The 23,505-nt window shown below is 39.1% G+C and overlaps 1 protein-coding gene across 1 annotated transcript in view; it reads left to right on the top strand.

Moving 5' to 3' along the window:
- Positions 1 to 1,282: 1,282 nt before the first annotated feature.
- The window catches only part of LOC137257403 (uncharacterized), a 39,687-nt gene continuing 17,464 nt past the window's right edge, over positions 1,283 to 23,505 (top strand). Inside the window, exons 1-9 of the mRNA XM_067794735.1 lie at positions 1,283 to 1,289; positions 1,948 to 2,121; positions 3,802 to 3,969; positions 4,937 to 5,233; positions 7,308 to 7,547; positions 8,466 to 8,651; positions 9,757 to 9,939; positions 10,519 to 10,764; positions 13,791 to 14,048. Of these exons, the coding sequence (XP_067650836.1) occupies positions 1,283 to 1,289; positions 1,948 to 2,121; positions 3,802 to 3,969; positions 4,937 to 5,233; positions 7,308 to 7,547; positions 8,466 to 8,651; positions 9,757 to 9,939; positions 10,519 to 10,764; positions 13,791 to 14,048 (1,759 nt within the window). The remainder of the gene's footprint in view (positions 1,290 to 1,947; positions 2,122 to 3,801; positions 3,970 to 4,936; positions 5,234 to 7,307; positions 7,548 to 8,465; positions 8,652 to 9,756; positions 9,940 to 10,518; positions 10,765 to 13,790; positions 14,049 to 23,505) is intronic.

Raw genomic sequence — 23,505 nt, 5'->3', positions numbered from 1 at the left:
TAGTTCATGAAGATCACGTATTCTGTAGGGGACATTTGATTGATGTATGACACAACTACGTTCTTTTGCTGGTATTTTCAAGGGGGACGTTTTGTCTTGAACGGATATCGCAAAGTTGTTTTCTAAAGGACATAGATCGATAAATTATGGAAGCATGGAATCCTATCGTCTTTGTCTATCAATGGTAATAAAGCTTAGTTTGTGAGTAATGTTTTGTCAAGAAAATTACGAAATACATTTACCAACCAATGTTAATTTACTAATGGGTATAACTTGTCAACAGTAAATGTGTTAAGGCATGCGTATGTCTGCGTATATAATCAAACCATGTCGGAATATTAAATATTTATGGAAAAATGGGCACATATTCGGTGCGTAAGTAAAATGAAAATACATGAAACAGAATACATTGTAATGGGCGAATAGAACCAGCGATTGAAACGTGTAGATGTCGCTAGACATAAACGAGGACATCTGCACGATGAGGGTGAATCTTTATATACATTGTCTCATACATTATAGCATTTATGAACACATATTCTGATATCTAATCGTACATCTTCTCTTTGAATGAAGATGATTTGAATGATTTCAGAACGTTACAACACTCTTTGTACGGGCCAGTGGGACATTATCTCTTGCCCGGATCAAGTCATGTTGTCATATCAGGTTACTCAAACGCCAGTGATGCTGTGAAGCCGCCCTTGCCAAACCTCCATTGTTATTGCTTATCCCGAATTCTGATTCCAAAGCAAACACGAAAAGTTACACTAAGGGTCTCATGCAGACACCGTGGAACCCTAACGAGGAATCAAGAAAGTTCATGCATTTAAGCCAACAACCATCATACCCACTTCGGGTGTTTGTCATGTTCTGACGATACCTTGTTGACCACTGTCGATGTATTCACGACTATCTTCAAAATAAAAAAGAACAACATAAATACCCTGATGTAGACTAACTGTAGCTCTTTTGCTGAAAGATTCAGAATCATGTATATTTTGCTTTATGTAAGGGTTTCGTAATAACAAGCACTACATTTGCACGATGTGTGAACCCGTGTGAATTGGACTCACGTTTTAATAATAAAATAGGCACTGATCATGTTCGTTTATTTAACCAGAAGTAATTCCGTAAGTAATTTTGAAACCTAGAAATAACAAAGGAATGTTCATTAATTAACATTTCAAAATGAACTATTTTCAATGAATTCAATATTAATTCAGTGCAAAGGTTTCACTATAGCAATACAAAATAGTTTCAAATTCCGATTTAATGCAACATGAGCAGTGAGTGTCAGTAGCGATCAGGTACTGATCTTGTAACTATGAGGTGTTTTCATGAACATTAATAAAACGCTTCTGAGTGAAACTTTTTGCATACACTATTTTTGAATGTCCATGTGCATATGTGTGCACTTCGCACCTTTGCTTTATGCCTCACTCAACCAATTCATTTCTCTGAAATATCGACCCGTGAAGGTCTGGGGTAGAAATTCTTCGGCAACCCATACTTGCCATAAAAGGCGACTATGCTTGTAAGCGGCGGCGAACGGGATCGGGTGGTCAGGTCTCGCTGACTTCTTGTCATCGGTTGCCATTTGCACAGATCGATGCTCACGCCGTTGACCACTGGATTGTCTGGTCTAGACTCGATTATTTACAGATCGCCGCCATACAGCTGTAATATTGCTAAGTGCGGCGTAAAACTAAACTCACTCACCCTATGAAATAACCGTGACATTCCTCATTGCCCAAATGTCTGTTCACGGTGCCGGCGTTCTTAAAATTGCATGAACACAGAAGCCTATCCCTGTCTCTAATTACATCTTATCCTAACAATAAAAAAGCCAAGTTTTATTAGAACTGTGACTGAAATCTTTTTTAGAAAAAAGTGATATTTTTGTGGTAGTTAGTTTCAAGTCTTTCAACGTTCTAATTATTTCAGACCTACCAACCAACGACTGTGGTGAGCCTCCGCCAAGTGCCAATACTTATAGGACATTCCCAGACAACAACACTGTGGAATACCGGTGTATAGACACTTTCGTCCTGTCATCGGGCGATCTAGTCCGACACTGTGTCAATGGAAAGTACAGTGGGGCCACACCCTTGTGCATCGGTAGGTTCTCAGTTGGTCTCTTTGTTTGAGCTGAATTTTGCAAATTAAATTTATACAAGGTGCATAGAATTATCCTTCAAATGTCTGAAATTTCATAAACACAACATAAACATTTTCTCTTGCGTCAAGCCCCGTCAAGCAACCCAATTCAAATGTAATATTTCTGAGTGGGGCTTCGAACAAAAGACATACATGCAGCAAGCATGCAAAAAGCTACATGCTACTGTTTCATTGCTCTAGGTTTGTAGAGATGACGAAAGCATGAGATGCGAGCATTTGCGAGTTCTATAAACCTGGGTCAGAGAGAATTACCAGTCTTACAAAATGAAAAGCATAGGAATGTGAGGCTGAAAATTTGGTTGAATTAACGAGTCTATAGTTAAATGAAATTCTCATAATGAAGACAAAACAGATGTCTTTCTTATCGGTGAATGAGTGTAAACGGGTGTTTTTATTAGAAGGGCAATAATTCATTATCGACCTGATAATCGTAACTTGACGTCACTTTTTTGTTGGAGTAAATGCAACTTATAACAGAGGCGGAATCTGATAGTCAAGATGGTGGCAAAAAAGGGAAACAACTCTTAAGAACCACTAGTGGAACTTCGATTGGAGCATCCTTTCAGAAAGCACAATGGTGATAGTAAGTCACGAATATACCTTAGTGCAGTGTTTAAGAATGGGGCTTAAGATTAACTTTATTAAAGGTTGATTCGTGATAGAAGCCCCCGATCACGAAACTGAAACCTAACTTGGTAACGGCGGATACTGGACTTTCAAAGTCAGTGGATTCCCTTGCAGCAATCTACGGTTTCCATAATGATTCAGGTTCAGATACTTTGGTTCGTGGATGCTCCTTTTGGAAACAATTTTCATACTTTTCTCACTAAGTGCAGTTCATTTGACGTCCATGCATTTTATTACCCGACTAAACGGCACCATAGTGGTCTTCTGTAATTATGGTACAGTACATCCACAGAACAGCTCTGCTTGTCTCATCATTGGTTCCAGGAAGCACCGTCACACCAGTGTTGCGTGAGATACACTGGCTCCCTCAAAGAGTCACCTAAAGCTGCTTTCCCTCACACATTTAGTCCTAATGAGCCCACTGCTCCTGGGTCTCAAAGACGTCTCATTTCATACCAAACTTCAAACGGTTCAAGCAGTGCTTTGATTGACCTTGACATCCCTAGAACGGGATAAAGGTTTTTATACAGTTGAAGCCCCAGTGTTCTGAAATGAACTTCCAGCTGAACTGAAAATTCCACAATGAAGGGATTCATTCCAGAAATAAACTCAAAACAAGCTTATTCTGAAAATAGTTTGGGTCCGAGTCCTCGACCCCCATTCGCCTGCTTAGCTTTTGCATTCTTTTTCAAGCATCATCTTTTGTTTTCATAGTGTAATCTTTATGTAAAGCGCCACCGAGCAGACAGTATCTGGATATTAGGCGCTATTCAACGGATTTATCATTCATTTATTCATTCATTCATTCATACATGGCGGGGCAAGTGATAATAGACGGACAATAAATTACAAGTAAATACGCCTTTTTTGCGTTGACCAAAATCCGTGAAATGGAACATAAACCAAAGAACGAAATAAGAAGCCATGCCACACCTAAACACCAACGTTTTCCTTATAACTATATGTATATTAACCAAAACATTCATCATTCAGCGAACTGCGGCCCTCCGCTGAACAGCACCTCCGCTAGTTTTGTCACATCGGGAACCTACGAAGGCGACAACGTGACGTACACTTGTCCCCAGGGTTCATATGTCTCCTCCACAGTCACCAAGTGCAGCGCTATCACGGGTTACTGGGAGGATGTGGACAGCTGCGCTGGTATGTACTACAGAATTCAATACATCAAGAAGACTTCTACATCGGGTGCATTGAGACAGGTGATAGGGTTAAACCCTGTGACTGAACCTAAAGATAAGCTGTGATGATGACATTCAGAAAGGTTACAAGAATAAATTAGGGTATTGTTCAGTTATCGAGTTGTCGACATAGGCATACTAAGTTCAGTCTTCAAATTTCATTGCGTTGTTTCCAACTGACCTTCACAAACTGTATTAATGTTGCACATGTCTCATGTAGTCAAATGGAAATTTCTGATAATCCCACTCCAGTCGGTAAGAATCTGATATTCCAAGATGACGTTTTCAAGATGTTATTATGCTTACACAGTTTGGCGTCTTAAACAGGTATTCGGGTACACAGCCACACAGTCAGCTGCATAGATCATCAAGTAATGATAATAGACTTTTGTTCACATCACGTCATACGGATGATTTTGACCTTCTTACCGGAACACTGGAAGCGAACCTCTTGCTGCCTCATGTCATTTCCAATAAATGCACCGAACTCGAGGACATGAATATTGCACCATATTTTGCAGCCACTGCTGTTTGGTCCATTTATTAATGCGGGGTTCCACAAGCTGAATGAGAAATTAGTTTTTCGTCGAGATTAACGGTAGACAAAAACACCCAGATGTACCAAAACCGCCCAAGAAAATCCAAATATGATGTAATATATTTCATATTTTGGATTACACTTTACCAGGGCAGAGCAAATTCCTGTAATATTTGCAACTGAGGATAGTTATGTCAAGGATTAAAGTCTACACTCTCAGATGAAGGCACTCAGACGCCAGCACACGGCAATGAAACTCAGCCACTGTGTCTTCCACAGTGAATGTAGTAAAAAGTGAAAAAAATATGTCTTGATGGGTATTCGAAAAAAAAATGGAGAAAAAGTTACAGATAATAAGAGCATCATATGGTCACAGAAGCTATGTATTCAGTTACTTATCAACCAATTTTCTATCAAGTCAGTCTAGATGCGGCATCGTTCACTGCGAGACAGACGACTACTGCGACAGCTGATGACATCAGCAGGAACTTATCGTCATCCATCTCGATATCAGCCGGCGCGACATTCATAGCTGATAACGCCGTGGACACAACAAATCAGGGGTTGAGCCTTCTCACCGGCGACTGTAGCAGCACCAAATCTGAGGAAAATCCAAAAATGAGCATCTACCTAGGTGACACTTACGCAATCTATCAAGTAGCTGTGACACTACCGAATGATACCTTTGGTGAGGGAATATGCATTGAGGAATTTAGACACCATGTTCTTTAGTACTAACGTGTTTCTTAGAATGTCCGTCCGTTCGCCTCTCAGTCTGCTTGCTTCTTAATGGAGATTACTTTCCTTGTTTCATGTTTTAAGGTTCTTTTTGGATTTTTAGTATAATATGAGTAAATATACATTGTCAATTATTTTTACTGCCACCTCATTTTTCAATAACTCTCCGTGTTTAAATTCTTTTGTCCAGTTTGGCATCTCTGCACGAGTCAGGATATGCATGAGTATAAGTTATACAGTAGAACACGGATATAACGAACTCCAAGGGACCAAGGGATTTAGTTCGCTATATCCGTTGTTCGTTATTCACGTTTGACCGCCATATTGGCTTATAGAGATGAAGAGACACGTATATACATGGGCTACATATTTTTATTCTTGTACATTGACATTAAAATTCTGCGGGCGGGGCCGAAATCACTAGAGACACATTTTGCCAGTATCGAGTCGCGATTCTTAATAATGGAACTGAGTGTTGATTTCGGAATGCCAAAGTCGAGAGCGATGTTTGTCTTCGATCTTACTCCTGATTCTACAGCCTGGATTATCTGAAACTTTGTGTCAAAGGTGATAGCTTTACGTTTGCCTGCCATAGCGACGAGAGCGAACTGAATACCTGTGTATCAGTCAAGCTTTTAAACACGATGTGTTTCTTTTGTTAATTAATTAATGACTATCAAACAATGTTGATTCACCGCCAACGAGGTTAAACAATGTTGATTCACCGCCAACGAGGTTAAACAATGTTGTTTTAAAGCACTGTGAGTTATTGCATCGATTTGAGGGGGATACGTTTTATGAGAAAAACACATTATAGTTAATACAGTTAATTATACATAATGCCACGAACAAGGATGTTAATCTTTAATTTACAAATACTCATATGTGGTTAGAATTGGTCCCAGGCACCCAACACTTGACGACGTTAATGATCAGTTCTCAAAGACTATGCAGATACTTGGTAGATACACATATTTGGATGTTATTCTCTTGACTACAACTTGCATTACGTTTTCCACAAATACTACAGACCAGTGAAGTTTTGGCGTTAAACAACAGAAAACACACAGGCGTAGCAGTCATACTATCATAAATATACCGTGAATAACAAATTAAGCGCCACCCAGTATATTTTGCAGAAAATATAGCTTGGCACACAGGAAATCTTTCAGAACCATGGTCCTTAGTGTGGTGATCTACCTTCAGTTGTTGGCAGTCTGTGGCCTGTTTTTATGTTGTATTGTCCATATAATGATATTAGTTTTATCTAATGGTTCTAATTATTCTAATGGTTTTACTGTCCTTTGTCGACAGATTTATACAATACACATATATTCCATTTCAGTGTTAAATGTTCCCGTCACGATATGGCTGAAATATTGCCGATGTGACTTTAAGTGTTAACTCACTCACTCACTCATTTTCAGAAAAAAAACAGCTATCATAATTTGGTTCAGTATTTTTAGTTTAAAAACAAAGCCAAAGTGGAAAGTATCTTTTACTTTCAACAGGATGCATGCGCTTTTGGAAAACTTCCATTTTGTTTTCCTCAAAAAGGTTACCTTTTTTGAAAAGTCAAAATCAGAAATGACTGTTATATGGTCACATGGTTCTCACTTTTAACAAGTGAAACCTAAATTTAATAGTCTTGCATACGCACAACGGGAATAGTTATTTTGCTTTTAAAAGCAGTGCCATGATATATTTAACAATATTTCCTTTAATTCTAAATGCAAATGATTATGACATCCCTAAATCAGTTACCAGATGAACCTTCTCTAAATATGGATTGGTCTTCCCAGTTAGTTCAGGCTAACATTTCCACAGCTTCACATCTTAGTTTTGATTTTTAGAACACACATACTGCATTCAACGTCTCAATATGATGTTTCCTATTCATTTAACATGTAACTTAAAATCAAGGAGCACCATGACCCACTTTAAGTTTTCAAAAGCCAACAATGTAATCTTTATATTTATATTGTTGGAAATGTGTAACATTATGTTTGATACTGATATTTCAGTCACTTCCATACCAAATCTGAGAGTGTCGCGTTCCAGTAGTAACTACTTCGAAAGGTACACCTCGACCTGTTTGAGGCACACCACCTCCATACCAGCAGGGTCCAGGTTCTTGGCGAAGTGTTTTAGGTCACGGTACCCGAGTGGTGCGAAGTATATTCATCTTGAAGTAGACTATGGAGCCGAACAGGGAATGTTACAGATTTGCAAGGTTGAGGTGTATGCTCACCTACTTACATTAGGTATGTTGTTGTCACTTAAAGCGGAAATGAATTCACCTGAGAGGAATGTGTTTTGTTTTAGACAAACTGTGGTATTTGTGTGAAAGGATGATAAGATTGGGGGTTCGAATTCTGGAAAAATAGTACCTGATTGGTCGGTACCAGACCTGTGATTGCCAGTGACACAATAAGTTTTGTGCATATCTGGTTATGTCAGCTGATATTTAGTGAGATCTTATCGTATTTTAAAAGATCTTATCTTATTTTAAGACATAATCTAACCTATATAAGATTATATGTACAATGTCTTTTACGCAACATTTAATGCATCTGTTGGCGCATACCTCTCACTTCACAATACCTTCCTCGCTTTATGGGGTTGGTCGTGTAAAACTCACTCCTCATACGTTGGTATGAAGAATGATTAGTCGATAAACATTTTCCTCTTCTCCTCACCACACACCCAACTGAACCTGGCTTCTTCTCGTAGCCCTGCGAACAAACTTAAGTCCATTCTTAACGAGTGAGTGAGTATAGTTTTACGCTGCACTCAGCAATATTCCAGCTATATGGCAGCAGGCTGTAAATAATCGAGTCTGGACCAGACAATCCGGTGATCAACATCATGAGCATAGATATGCGCAATTAGGAACCGAGTCCGACCACTCGATCCTGTTAGTCGTCTCTCACGACAAACAGAGTCGCCCTTAATCCAAGCATGGGTTGCTGAAGGCCTATTCTAAACACACACTAAACACCCACTGAACCCAACCCCATTCTTAATACATCGGCAACGATTAAACGGAAGGATTCCTAGGGCTACGAACGTTTCGAGAATGAGGGCCCAGGTTCAGCTGATTGACAAGCAGATGATGCTCAAAGCACTTTAAAAGTCTCCCGCTAAGAAATGTTTAACTTTTAACCCTACTCACATTTCAGTTGATTGTGGTCAGCCACCTGAACGCCCGTTCGCCGTGATAACAATCCCGCCATCAAATACGTACTATCAAAATAATATACATGAGGTGACATACGACTGCATAGAAGGTTACACGCTCAAGTCTGGTCATGGGAAAGGCTACTGTACTTCCTATGGCACCTGGTCAGTGTCGTTAGCTTGCACAGGTAAATGAAAACCAGTGTTGTATATGTTGATTGTTCTCATTATGTTGTCGGAAAATTGCAATGAAATAGTTCTTATGACTAGGAATTAGAAGACGAATCTGAGTTTTGGTCCCAAATTACCCAAGTCGGTCATCAGGTGCCGTGACCCGGTTCCTTCTGTGGCTGCTGGTAGATGTATCCTGACGGCGTATTATTAATATATTGGTTGTCTGGCTTTGCGCCATACAACAGGCCACGTCATATAAATGGAATATTGTTGGGTACACACTCAGGATGTTTGTGCGACAGCATTTTACGTCTGAAATCTGTGTCGAACAGAGGGTTTGATGAAAACGTTTATCTAACTGTAAATGACTCCTGTCTTGTCTAATACATATTAATGGTTATTTTATTTATGATTAGTCAGTGTCGAGCTGTTTCCTGTGACATGGCTACCCTGTTCGAGAACACTTTCTTTCAGTGGCCATTTAGATATTTATTCACCCTTTTAGAACGACGGAATCTGTTTGGGTTCATAATCGAGAGGATATTTAAAGGCACTATATCACATAACACCTCTCTCTATAGATAATGGACTTATTTTTATAACAGTAACCATCAGCCTCGGGGAAGCTACCAAATGAAATGAATTAATGCAACGTTGCACTAAATCGACTCTCGTGTTTTCTACAGGCCGAAAATTATTTAAACGAATGCCATAGCGTTATGCCCCTGGAGCGCTCTTTCCAAATATTGTACGCGCAACTTGTGGTCGACACTAGTTTGACACCGACAACACTGCGCGCGATAATTTTCGATATAGAAGCAATTGTTTACATTCAACATGGACAATCTCTGTTTGGACGCTGTTCGCCTTGACGTTTCAGCTATTGGTTGCAGGAAAGCCGTAAGAGGGAGAGCGTCTTTTAATATATCAAAGGGAAGCTGATGTGCGTTGATATACCCTGATATATGTATCCCATAGGCCACAAATCTGTTGAGAATGCATTACGTTGTGCCTTTAACACTAAAGTGATTGCATATGCCCTGATATGTATACCATAGGCCAAACATTTGCCGAAAATGTATGACGTTGTGCCTTTAACGTTTTTCGTTACCATTATAGCCGATGAGAACCACGCGTATAACAGACCTATCTCTCTGTCGGACAACAACGCCATGGACGTCTCCTCGTTGACAGACGGCGAACGAAGTTCCTGTTCCAGCATACAGGGTGTTAAAGGCGCTACGTTTGTCATTGATCTGGGCAAAGATACGGAAGTGACCGATGTCTCCATCACAACAAGTGGTGAGCAAAGATACTGACTTGGAGATTGTGATCATGGTAATCACACTTCGCCGTCACACTAAACGTTAATAGCATACATGCAATCTGTAATAAATTCCCCTCTAATACATCTCCTTTTTCAACATAACGGGTTTGTGTTTTTCATGTGTGCATCACTGGGTTCATGGAACTGAATCCAGCACGCATGTAAAGTATCAGTCAGGGGCATTATCAAATAGCACTTTACTCCCGGTAATGCGCCCTACTTTTCATTGTTAGCGCTAGGGGGTATAGCGCTATCTAAGGACACATTATGATCATTATTATTAACTTTGTATGGATGCACAATATGCTTTCCTTTATTTTTCCATAAAAGGCGACTGTGCTTGTCGTAAGAGGCGACTAACGGGATCGGGTGGTCAGACTCGCTGACTTGGTTGACACACGTCATCGGTTCCCAGATGCGCAGATCGATGCTCACGTTGTTTGGTCACTGGATTGTCGATTACTTACATACAGGTGGAATACTGATGAGTGTAAAACTAAACTCATTCACTCACTATTATTTACTTTGTATGGATGCCTTCCTTTACTTTTCAGACACATCGGCACTGAGAACCCTCCGCATCGAGATATCCGTGTGGCGTAATGGTTACCGTGTTTTGCTCTGTAGCTCGAACAGTAATGCTAAGTATGGCTACTCAACGTACTCCTACCGGTACACGAGACGGATCAGGTGCTACACTGCTCCTGTCGGCAGACACGTCAGCGTTTACATCCACTACGACAACATCGCTACGCTAAACGTTTGTGAGATCATGGTCTATGGGAGAGCGTACACCGATGGTATGTGTGTCTATCTCCCTACCTACCTCCGTTCCATTGTTAACTGACATGATGATGACGACGTGGACATTGTACGTCCGCTTTTCGACATCTGCGTAATTCGCATGCGAATTATAGTTTGGCATGAAATGCATGTGGACCCGTTTTTTGTAAATAACTCTTCATCCAGTGATCCTGTAGGGCAAGAGCTATTTAGAAAAAAACCCGGGTCCACATACATTTCATGGCAAACTGTAGCCTGGTTCCCCGGGTGTTCTGCGTGTACCATGATAACATAGCGAAGGATGTAAAGTTTCAAAACTGTTCTTTAATTACGACGTATACATAACTGCAACAATGAGTAGTAACAACTATCAGAATGTTTTATTCAACTGAGGATAAAAGCTTGCTCTTTTTTAACAAACGATCATGGTTTCAAACCTCTGTTATTGGTTTGTATTACAAGGGGGTACGCACATTAATTGAAACACCGAGAACAAGGAGGGTTGGTCTAAGTTAACGCTTATCACATACCGCACGTGCATTTGTTTTACTGTTCCAACTTCTGCTCTTACCCCCTTTATTTGACCATTTTCTTTGACTTACTTTTTCGTTTTTAGTTAAATTCATCGGTACGTTTTCATTGCAAGCAGAATGTATGTCCCGTGTCTTCTTTCTTCGTAACAGACCCGTGAAGGTCCCGGAGTAGAATAGGCCTTCCGTAACCCATGCTTGCCATAAAAGGCGACTGTGCTTGTCGTAACGGGATCGGGTAGTCAGGCTCGTTGACTAGGTTGACACATGTCATTGGTTCCCAATTGCGCAGATCGATGCTCATGTTGTTGATCACTGGATTGTCTGATCCAGACTCGATTATTTACAGACCGCTGCCATATAGCTTGCAATATTGCTGAATGTGGCGTAAAACTAAACTCACTCACTCACTTCTTCGTAACATGGCAGGATTAGTGGAAATGGTTTTCGATCGCCTTGTTAAATAACTAGGGGAATCTCTTGAATATCAGTATGAATGGTTTCATTGACAGCGTTTGACATTTCAGTGTTTAGCCTTTAAGTTAGCTTTCTAACACATAATGCGGACCTTAGTTCAGTCTATTGTTTTTTGCCCTACGCGTGCTTGTCGACTCTTAGTTGGATAATGATAGAGAATAATATCATTATTGTTTTAATTTGTTTTGGCACGTATAATTTGTAATTTGTTTCAATTCCACTTGTATCTTTAGTTTTGACAGAATATCACATTAAATGTCTCAACAGGTTTGCAAAACAAAATAGAAATATTATCATACCATTAGTTTTAAAACTATTAAACACGATCGATGACAGTATCTGTATACAAGCATATTCGGTGCTCAGTACAGGAGTTAATGACATTATGAGATTAAACTGAATATATCAATGTACACAGTATGATCGGTGAGTTAATACGTTGCCATAAATATATTAGAAGATTTTTTTCGTCAGGTGTACATTCCACTGTTTGTGAACTGTTGAATGAGGGGTGATTTTTACTAATGGAACCTGTTCTGAGTATAGCTTCGTTTAAAGTCTGAAACATGTGTCTCAATATACATTTGTTGCATGTTGATCATTTTCAGCAAGTCTGATACAGGTCTTAAATCACAATCAGGGGGGTGGGGCTCTTTCTGAACAGGTTTCTCGAAAGTGTCAACCAAGGCTTACATAAAAAAATTACATATTATGGTCAATTGTTGTACTTCATGGTCATGTGTTCAATTTTGTTATATTTTTTAAGATTGCAGCTGTTCGTGGGAGGAAATGAAGGAATAAATATAGATTTCATATTTAAATTATTTTATGACAATACCAATCGTATAAAAATGTATTATTATGTCATTTGACTCTGGCAGTTTTTGAAATTACCTAAATCGGTCATAAATACATGACTGGAATTTGTATACGATTGATTATATAGTGTGGTAATAAGATGAACGGCCCAAGAATCCACCTTTGAGCACCTCCATTGTTGACAATCTCAGAAACTCCCTATTCCTGTGCTGGGAGTTGGGCCACTTTAGCAAGGCTAAGGGTTTAACTGTAGATTAGAATTTCAGATCACATTGCCAGTTTCACTTCAACGCCAGTTTAACGCATTTTCATGTACACTGATAATTATACTACTGTCGAAAATAGGCAAAACCGATTTTTGACGTTTATCTCAACAGTTTATGTAGTTGATATGTGAAAGTGTGAAATACCTGTCTAACTTTAAGTTCCAGTGGCAGGGAGATAGGAAACGTGAAATCAGGACTTTACTGCAGTGAGATTAGTACAGAACTGAGCAATGCCGATTTCGTCCAAAGCGACTTATTTCCGACAGACCGTGCGCACGCACGCACGCACGCACGCACGCACGCACGCACGCACGCACGCACGCACACACACACACACATATATATATATATATATATATATATATATATATATATATATATATATATATTAGTCTGATCTAATGTTTTCAGCAGCTATTCATATTTTTCAATGATTTTACGAGTAAATATGCTTTTCTGGATATGTAATCATATGCATGCATGCAGCCCACTGCATGCCCAGTTAGGCCGAAATGGGTTATTTCGACATATCCTGTTTGCAGTTGTGTAAATTTGTGGGATACCGAGTAGCAGTCAATAAACATTTTTTTCTATTTTACATTACCTTAGCATCATAAACAGCCCATAGCATAGTGTCCAAAACCGCATTCTCGAAACAGGAAAGTGAGGAGGATCAGAAAGTCACTGAACAAAACGCCTTGACCCAAGTCGATAGTGTCAAATTCAGAGAGCTTTATGAAACCAGATCTTGTGCTATAACTTGTCTACAAACTATTGTTTACGTTATTGCGGTGAATTAGATTCGTTTTGTTCGCACTCATCATAATGTGACAGCTTACATCCTGTAGATTATTGTATGCCTCTACAATGTAAAGTGAAATTGAGATAGATCTTTCGAGAATCAGGCCATCCAAATTAGAAATTAACGAAACCTATTTCGGGTCTTTCCAGCTCTTGAGTGTTTACGCAACACATGGACAGTGAGAGACTATAAAGGACACATGAACGTGACTGTAGCAGGCATCCCTTGTCAAAGATGGGATTCCCAGATCCCACATGCCCACTCCCACACGAACATATCATATTACCCCGATGATAAGCTTGAGGACGCTGAGAACTACTGCAGGAACCCTGGCCTAAAATACAGGCCCTGGTGCTACACTAGCGACCCGACAGTTGAGTGGCAATATTGCCCCATCAGAACTTGTGGTGAGTATTTTAATCGTCCATTGCTAATCAACATTATTCCACTTGTAATTCATGCTCATGCGATGGTCACAGTTATACAAGTGACTCTCCTTTTGGCATAGATTTCGTATGAACGCGGGAATGGTGTTGTCGCTTCTATGTATAGGCGCACCAGCTTTAAGCAAGTCCACAAGTCAGAATCTTTGCACAGAGAAAGCTAGTGTAGCCAAGGCAGCTGCGTACTTGTAATGGACAGCTCCCGTATATGTTATTATTAAGTGAATTGCTGTTTGATGCTTGGGCAAATTATCATGCTGCAAACGTCTCTAGCGCCAGTAGTAAGACATGTTTCCAAGGAAAGAAAGGTCATAACGTCCAGAAGAGTGGACTCGAGAAGAGTGCGGTGTATGTTGATGAATACTAGTATGTGTTTTCATTTCAAAAATGCATGGGTAGGATCCACTCTATTGTAATTTGGCCCGATATCTGATTTGAGAACCTAATCAAGTTCATAGCGCTATCAAGTTTGTACTATTAATATTTGTTTAGTTTGATTGTTTTACACTGATTTTGATTGCGTACAGATTTCTGTGATAAACTGTTGATAGAAATCAACATGAAGATTTAATTTATTTAATGTATTAAATCACTATGAGTCCAAATTATTGGATTTACATGTTATCACTTAAACCATGTTTTGGTATGATTACATTAGCCAACCTTCTGCAGAACAAGTCGTCGCAATCGGGCATTTGGATGGGGTGATCTGGCCAAACTTTACTTCAAGTTAGGAAGATCTCCAGACCATTTGTGATTGCTAGTATGGTCAAAATTGAAGTGAAGCGATGGTTTCGTTTCAGGGAGCATTACTGGGTTCCCATATGACCATCGACAATATGATGAAGAAGTTTTCAGTTTCTAGAGACTGAGAGAAATTGTGATCATAGGATGAAGGCATTCATTTGGTATTGTGTCTTGTGAAGAAGCAGTTCAGGAATCTAAATTTTAGTCCTTTGAGCAATACTATGAAACTGTAACAACCTGAAGGAAAACTGGCTCAAGGGTAGGTTTAGAATGACGTTGTTGGACTATGTTTAATCATTTCTAGGTAAGCGTTCTATAGTTTATGATTCTGTTGGTTGAAGCCCTGATGCAAGAACATAGTGACCTGTCACAATGACAAGGTTCACATTTCCCCCCAATCCTTTCTCGATTCCATTCTGAGTATCAACATCCATATGGGAAAGGCTGACTACTGTGCAAGCAGTACTTTCCCCGTGGCTATTGTGTATGATACTAATGAGAATTATTTCACTGTAAACATTGATAGCACTGGTGTCTGTTCCAGCCCCATGCTAACAATTCGTAGTTTATGTTTCTAATCGATTGGGTCAGCGAAGTGCATTTAATTACGGATTTCACAAATGTACCTGAATAATGTGTCATGATGTAGATGTTTGTATGAAACACATAAAGTCAAGGTTCGTTCTGCCTTCCTACAACTTAGTTACAGAAGCTCTGCAGACAGGATTGTGTGAGTGAGTGAGTTTAGTTTCAGCACGCACTCAGCATTATTCCAGCTATATGGTGGCGGTCTGTAAATAATCGAGTCTGGACCAGACAATCCAGTGATCAACAACACGAGCATCGATCTGCGCAACTGACGTGTCAACCAAGTCTGCGAGCCTGACCATCCGATTCCATTAGTCCCCTCTTACGACAAGCATCGTCGCCTTTTATGACACGGATGGGTTCTGCAGACAGGAAACGATGTTCCTAAATCAAATTATATTCAATATCAGGAATCACTGACTGCATTGATAGAATCATTCAGGTGCCTTAGCAAGTTTGATCGTTTCAAGGGATATTGGCAAACTCCACTGACAGAGTATTCCGAGTGAGCCTTACCTTTCAAGACTCCAAAATGACGTAACCAACATAACATAAAGTAATTATACTTTTACTGAGGAATGTCCCAGCCATTCACACGCAGCTCGTGACATTACAGCCATTGTTTAGTTGTTTAAGAATTGACGCCTACATTGATGATGACATCATCTAGTCCATGGATTTTGAATTTGGAAGACCAACACTTGATTTCTTTGAGAGACCGGCTGAAGTCAGATAGGAATTATGTTTTACTAAAATGTGAATTTGGCAAAGTTGCAAACTCATTGTTGGAGTCATATTACAGTTATGCGTCAGCTGAAGACAATCAACGCTTCCTAGTTCCATAGCTGGTGTGGTAAAGGTTGAAGTAGTTTTGTCTGTTTGTTTCATCAGGCTGATTAGAGGGAACAAACCCAAACCATTTTACTAGAACACGTCACAATTTAATTCTGGACTCACAAAAGTCCAGAAACTCTCAGCACTGTGGCCACTCTCGCACAAGCGATTTCGCAAAATTAAACAGGCAGCTGTTATGTATGTGTGCTAAGGATGAAAAAATGAAAAAATTTTTTTTCGAAAACTCAAAATTTAAACTCGTTCGCCCATGGGCACGCCCATGGGCGAACAGTGGCCAATGGGTAGGCCAGTGGGCAGGCCCATGGGCGAAAGTGTTTCATTTCATCCAGAATGAATGTTTTGGAGGTTGTAAATGAATGAAAAAATGTTAATAAGTATCATGACACAAATTTCAGCTTGTTGTGACTTGACTCTGCTAACTGACAGCGATTTTGAAAAATCTCGCCCATGGGTGAAAAACATATTGGCCCATGGACGAGAATAATTAATTTCATTGAAACTACATGTTTTTTTTTTCCAGGCTGTGCAGTTTTTCAATAAATGAACGTGTATTTATTATTGTCTTGACACGAAATTAAGCTTATTTTGACTTAATTCGGCTAATTAAGAGTGATTTTTCAAAAAGACTCGCCCATGGGCGAAAACCATTTGGCCCATGGGTGAGAATATTTACTTTTACTCAAAATACACCTTTTCCCATGTTTTGGAGGTTGTGAATGGATGAAAGTATGTTCATAAGTATCATGTCACAAAATTCAACTCATTTTGAATTAATTCCGTTAATTTAGAGCTATTTAACAAAATCTCAACCATGGGTGAAAAACATTTTGGCCCATGGGCGAGAATATTTCCTTTTACCCCAAACACATCTTTTCCAATATTTGGAGGATGTAAATGAATAAAAGTACATTTATGAGTATCATGACAGAAATTTCAACTCACTTTGACTTAATTCCTCTAAATGAGAGCAATTTTGAAAACTCTCGCCCATGGGAGAAAGACATTTTGGCCCATGGGCGAGAATATTTGCCTTCACTCAAAATACATCTTTTCCTGTGGTTTGGAGGTGTAAATGAATGAGGATATATATATGAGTATCATGGCACAGAATCCAACTCATTATGACTTAATTCTGCTTATTGAGACCGATTTTCAAAAACATCTCGCCCATGGGCGAAAAACATTGGGCCCATGAGCGAAAATCTTTCCTTTTCACTCCAAATACATCTTTCCTAATGTTTTGGAGGATGTAAATGTATGAAAGTGCCATTATGAGTATCATGACACAAAATTCAACTGATTTTGACTTAATTTTGCGAATTCAGGAAGATTTTTAAAAATATGCCAGAATAATCACTTTTACTCAAAATACATCTTTTCCCGTGTTTTGGATTTTGTAAATGAATGAGGATATATTTGTAAGTATCATGGCACAAAATCCAACTCATTTTGACTTAATTCTGCTAATTTGTAACAAGTACAAGAATCTGGACTTCCACTTAAATTTTCATAGCTTTTTTTATTGTCTTGGAGGTTGTAAATATATGAATGAAAGTGTGTTTATAAGTATCACGACAAAAAAAAAAATGAAATCATTCCGGTCTTAATTCGACTAATCTCTCTCGTGGACGAAAATATATTCGTTTGCTCGTTTTCTTTATTTTGCAAACATATGTTTTAAAAATAGATGAAATTCTAATGACAATTCAGTTTAATTTCGTGAGTTTAGTTTTATGTTGCACTCAGTAATATCCCAGCAATATGGCGGCAGTTTGTAGATAATCGAGTTTGGATCAGACAATCCAGTGATCAACAGCATGAGCATCGACCTGCACAATTGGGAACTGATGACATGTGTCAACCAAGTCAGCGAGCCTGACCACCCGATCCCGTTAGTCACCTCTTACGACAAGCATAGTCGCCTTTTATGGCAAGCATGGGTTGTTGAGGCCCTCTTCTACTCCAGATCTTCACGGGTCCCGAACACAGAGCTTTACTTCCAGCAACATATACAATACACTTAGAATACTAAGCCTTGAGATTCTTTTGAATTTAGGTATTCTATAAATATACCAAAATTCAACCTATATCTATGAAGTTGAAGTTATTTGTGAAAGCCCTAATCAAGAGTGACCAAACTCCAGTGACTATGCTGGGACACAATAATAAATGGTGCTGTGAGATCTTTAACCTGTATTGAAACATGCCTTGCCAATTCCGCTGACATTCACCAAATGTACCTACCTAGTAGTTTTAAGTGTACCTACCCAGTTTAGCATGTTTCGTTTTAATAGTGTGGTCTCCATTTTTAGTAATTCCCGTTTGCCCGTGCCGGTTTTTCCTCGTCCGAGGTTTTATGGGGTATTCTCCTATTTGTCAGACCAGAAATTATCTACAACAGGGGTAGGTCACTCGCTTGTTTCCTTTACCATTTGTACTAATCAGTATGCGCCTCCTCATGCTCCAATGCACACAGTGACCTGATTCGTCTCCATCGCAACTTAGGCTGCGTTTAACAGTACTTCAGCCAGTTTATTGTATCAGTCGAAATCTTACAATCAATGAATGAATGAATGAATGAATGAATGAATGAATGAATAGCAAGAAGTATATCTGAATGAATGAAAGAAATGATAAAAGAAAGAAGTGCATATGTGAATGAATGAGAAAGATATAATAAAAGAAAGAAGTACATATGTGAATGAATGAAAGAATAAATGATACATCACGGCCATCCCTTCCAAAACATGCTAAAGAACGCAAAACTATCGTTAGATCACATGTGTTAACATCAGCTTGTTATTGTCTCCCTGGTCAGGCGTAACAATTGTCAGACAGGTTAAAACAACAAACTATCTGGTTGACTGCACAGCTGCCTGTTGACGTAGTATACCCACATCACCTACTTTTCCTGCGTAACCTTCATCTACATCACCACCCTTAATATATTGAGCAGAGAGCAAGGAAGGCCCTACAGCTGTAACCACTGAACCGTGGCGTCTCTCTGCTCCCAAGTTCCCAAGTGGGGGTGTCCTTCTCTACCTATTCCATTAATCTTAAAACATCAAACACGCTCAACGCATGCATCTTTTTATTAAAATGTGATGTTATACATAATCATAAGAGTATTTTTATGTATTATTCAGTTGATATATTATTATTCTATGATATATATATATATATATGACACGCTGGACAGGTCTAGGGCATTTTGTGTTAATTTACCATTCCCATTTTCATAATGCTTAAAAAAGACACTCATTAATCTATCGCAGAGTTTTGTCATTCCTTCACTCCAACATGGTTGCTAAATCCCCTATGATCATAGTATATCGACTCTGCCATACCCAGTTCACCTAATCCTGAGAAATCAACCAGTCATGACATACCCACATCGCCTAATTAATTTTCCGTACCTATCGAGTAAAAAATACATAAAATGGGAGGACGCCTTGTTAACTAATGGGAGTGAGCCTTGCAGGGAGTACCCTCACTCTCACAAACCCACGTATTGAGGAGAAGCGGCCGTGTTTGTCGGGGATTTTTCTGGCTTTGCTAAATAAATCGTACATAAACATGTAAAATATTTTGCTTTGATTCTGTAACTACCCACATTATGACATTGAGACCATTTTGATTTATCTAGTAAAATACGATTGAAGAGTTTTGAGTTTGAATCTTGCCACTTTAGCGCTCTATCTTTTTTAATGGGGCGTGCATACTAATATTTAGGTTGTTTTTAGTATTCCATCTATTTGTTTAAATTAACTGATTTACCTGTTTTTGCTTTGTTTGGGTTTTTTATTGCAAGTGGCCCAGCGAGTGAGTCTGCTTTGATACCTGTAAATTTATTCTGACGTTTGACGAGCGGGACGTAAACAAGAACATATATGGAGCCCCTGCATCAATACGTATTAAAGTGTTTGAAACATTATGCTAGACCATTATTTGTACACAAATGATGAAATGTACCTGAAAGATCAAGGTTCATAAGAACGTACAAGGCACATTTCTCCTACCCCATTTAAGAATGTCCATTTCTGATTGGTTCACGTGGCCTTGCGAGGGAGAATAGATAATTTTTACCCCGCCACTTGGGAAAAGCCTGCATCCAGTCAGTGAACTGTAAAGCAGTGGTTCGAATCGACTATAGTTAGTACCATGTTAATATAATACATGAAGTCTTTGAATGTCATTTAGAAGTGAAAATACATAAGAATGAAGATTATTATGGATATCAACTTCTTTATGAGAGAACACAACACCTGATGAAGGAGTAAGCATTAACTCCGAAACGTTGTGTTCTCTCATAAAGAAGTTGATATCCATAAAAATCTTCATTCTTAAATATAATACATGGTTTCAGCTTGTTTTGATGCTCTTTTTACATAAAGTGATATTTAAACATTCGTTATGGTAAATACGGTGTAGCAATGTGATGAAGAGTATGCGGGTTTCTTCATCCCATTTCATCCACCGATGAGAATGGTGGTATCCTCTTTTGGTTCACACCCGGATTGTCGATTGTTTTATCAAATACACAACAGGACTGTCGAAAAGCAGTGGAGTGTGACAGTGCTCAACACTGTTCTAATGACACCCGGAGCGTCGACTACCTTGGAGAACTTGTGCCCGAGAATGCCCGTGAATAGCAGAAGACTCGTCTCTACGCTAATTAACGAGCTAAAACACACACACACAGACTTCGGTGAAAGAATGAGCTGCGGAACCAATTCCTGAATGATAGTCGTCGCACGAACAGTAGTCGAGAAAGTTGGCGTCATCGTGAATCGAGGGTCTGTGAGCAATGTAAACTGCATATTGTGAGACAGTGGCCACAATAAAGAATAAAGAAGAACTTGACAGAAGGCTTCAGCGTCTCAACGAGCAGCTCCAAAGACAAGAGATTTCCGTAATGAGCTGTGCTCATCAGACTGTCTGCCTCGCTCATAGTGACCACATTACTGTACTTTATAACGTATTTGGTTTTCCTTCATGTCCGGAGCGTCGAACGCCATAGTGTTGACACCTGATTACCTCCTTACGTATTACCCGAGACCTCGAATTTACAAAAATTTCAATTCAATTTTAGACAGCCCAGGCAAGTCGTTTGTTTAAGGAGTAAGAGGATTAGGAGGCATGGTCGACTAGATTTCTTTGTTTAACTAATCCCACACGGCCTTCACCAATAGAGGGAATGATTTCTGTTCAGTTATGACATTGCTGTTCTCCATATGTCTCTATTTTCTCCACACATCTCCATGTTGTTGTATTTTTGTATGTTTTGTAACTCTGATAGGGACTGGTGAACAAGCTTTACAGTACCTCACCCATACAGCATTTAATACAAAATATAAATGAAGCATGTGTCGTCATCCATATGAACTATCATATAATAACATATGCATACATATCATTACATCAAATACATCTTTCATATAAGTAAACATGAAAAATAGAATTATGGTTTGTTGTGTCTGACTAGCTCTTTGTAGAAACACTGAACATTTGTGAGAAGGTTTTTGACAAGTTAATTAGTTTCCTGTTAAAAAATTTAAAAAATCAAGCTTTGTGTTTTATGATAAAATCGTGGACGGATCAACTATTTTCTGGTTTTCACAGTGAATAAGTTCTTTTCCGTTCACCGAAGTCATCATAGACCACAGTGAGAAAAGGTCGATCTTCAAGCAGTAAGGAAGACCATGATAGCGTATGGAGTACGTGTGTCTTGGTCATCTCCTCCGCTATCCCCTCCCCGAATCCACACCCCACCAGGGCGTGTAGGACTTGTCTCGGTGAATAAAAAGGGACTCCTATAACCCCATATACCCCTAATCACAATGCTATAATTTGTCGTTTTTGTGTATCCGGTTTTGTGTATTCTGTAATATTGTATAGTACTGGTGAAGTGTTAATCAAAGCAATATTTTGCTTGCTAAACGAACCACATTTTTTGAGAATCAAAATATGTTTTAAGCACATTTCCAAAATTGAAATGCAGCATGCACACAATAACTAAATTGGAAGGAATATCGTGCCGGACAAGGTTTTCCAGAGCACCTGCACATAAATGTCAATGTCTTTCAAAGACTAATATGTGCAGGTCTTGCAAAAGGACAAAGCAGGTATGCTTGACAAAGTTCTTGCAAAGGAGGTTTATACACAACACCAAAACCAACCGGTCAGCTCGACGCCTTATAGAACAATCAATTCGAGATTTCCTTTGAATGTGAGATATTTGGCTGCGCGTCTTGCGCAATCAGTCTTTTTCATCCATATACACTCACGAACACCTGTTCATTTCAAAGCTGGTGTCTCCTAATGACCTAATGTGATCCATGGATGAATTTTGTAAATGACAAGTAAAATACACATGAAAGCGGCAGCTGTTATACTCCAATAAACAAGACCAGCGGACGAGACATGACTTTTTCGGTGCAAATTGTCGTAGGCGCTTTGCGGAAATTACGTAAGTGAACGCGGAAGAAACAGAAAGCGTCATCGTTCCGCTCAGTTTCCATTGTCTTTGCGAGTTATGCTGAGATACTCAACAAACTGAGATAAAAGTCAAAATGATGAAAAAGTGGAAATCAGTGTGTGGATTAGAACTTGAAAATCACTCATGAAGTCTCTGACAAAGTAATATCTGTTCAGGTCATGATCATTTGGAAAAAAATACGAAAGTTCTATGGATATACAACTTCTTATAAGGTAAGCAGCATTTCGGCGTAGCTGTTAAACTCGTTATCAAGAAAGGAATATCTTACAGGTAGTCCTGTAAGTTAAACCTTTGTTTTGGGTCGAGGTCAAAATCGTTTGGTGTAGTGACAACGGTGTTGATTTATGGGATTAGACACGGCTTTTCTATAAAAAAGTAAAATGTGTGTCCTCAGGAAACGAAATAAGACACGTGTACCAGAATGTAAGTGAATCGATGTTAGCGAGTTCAATCAGTGACTTCAGTTAAAATGGGCTTTCAGTTCACTCCTTCCAGTAGTAATGAGTTATTTAGTTTCTTGGTAAAATTGCTTGCAAGGTGAATGTTGAAAATGACAGTTTTCAGGATCATTTTAACAACTTCAGTTATGGCAAATGCGCTGCTATGCTTCACGTTTCGTCCTACTTATTTTACGGGAAGATACCTTTGTGTAAACAGCTATATGTTCATTCTGAGAACTGGTAAAAAGGGAGAATATATCTCGTGAAAATGAATTTTGAAAGACTGCAGATC

This window comes from Haliotis asinina, chromosome 12 (assembly GCF_037392515.1).
Source record: "Haliotis asinina isolate JCU_RB_2024 chromosome 12, JCU_Hal_asi_v2, whole genome shotgun sequence".
NCBI lineage: Eukaryota > Metazoa > Mollusca > Gastropoda > Lepetellida > Haliotidae > Haliotis > Haliotis asinina.
Note: the sequence above shows the minus strand (reverse complement) of the source record. Positions and strands in the feature narration are given on the sequence as shown.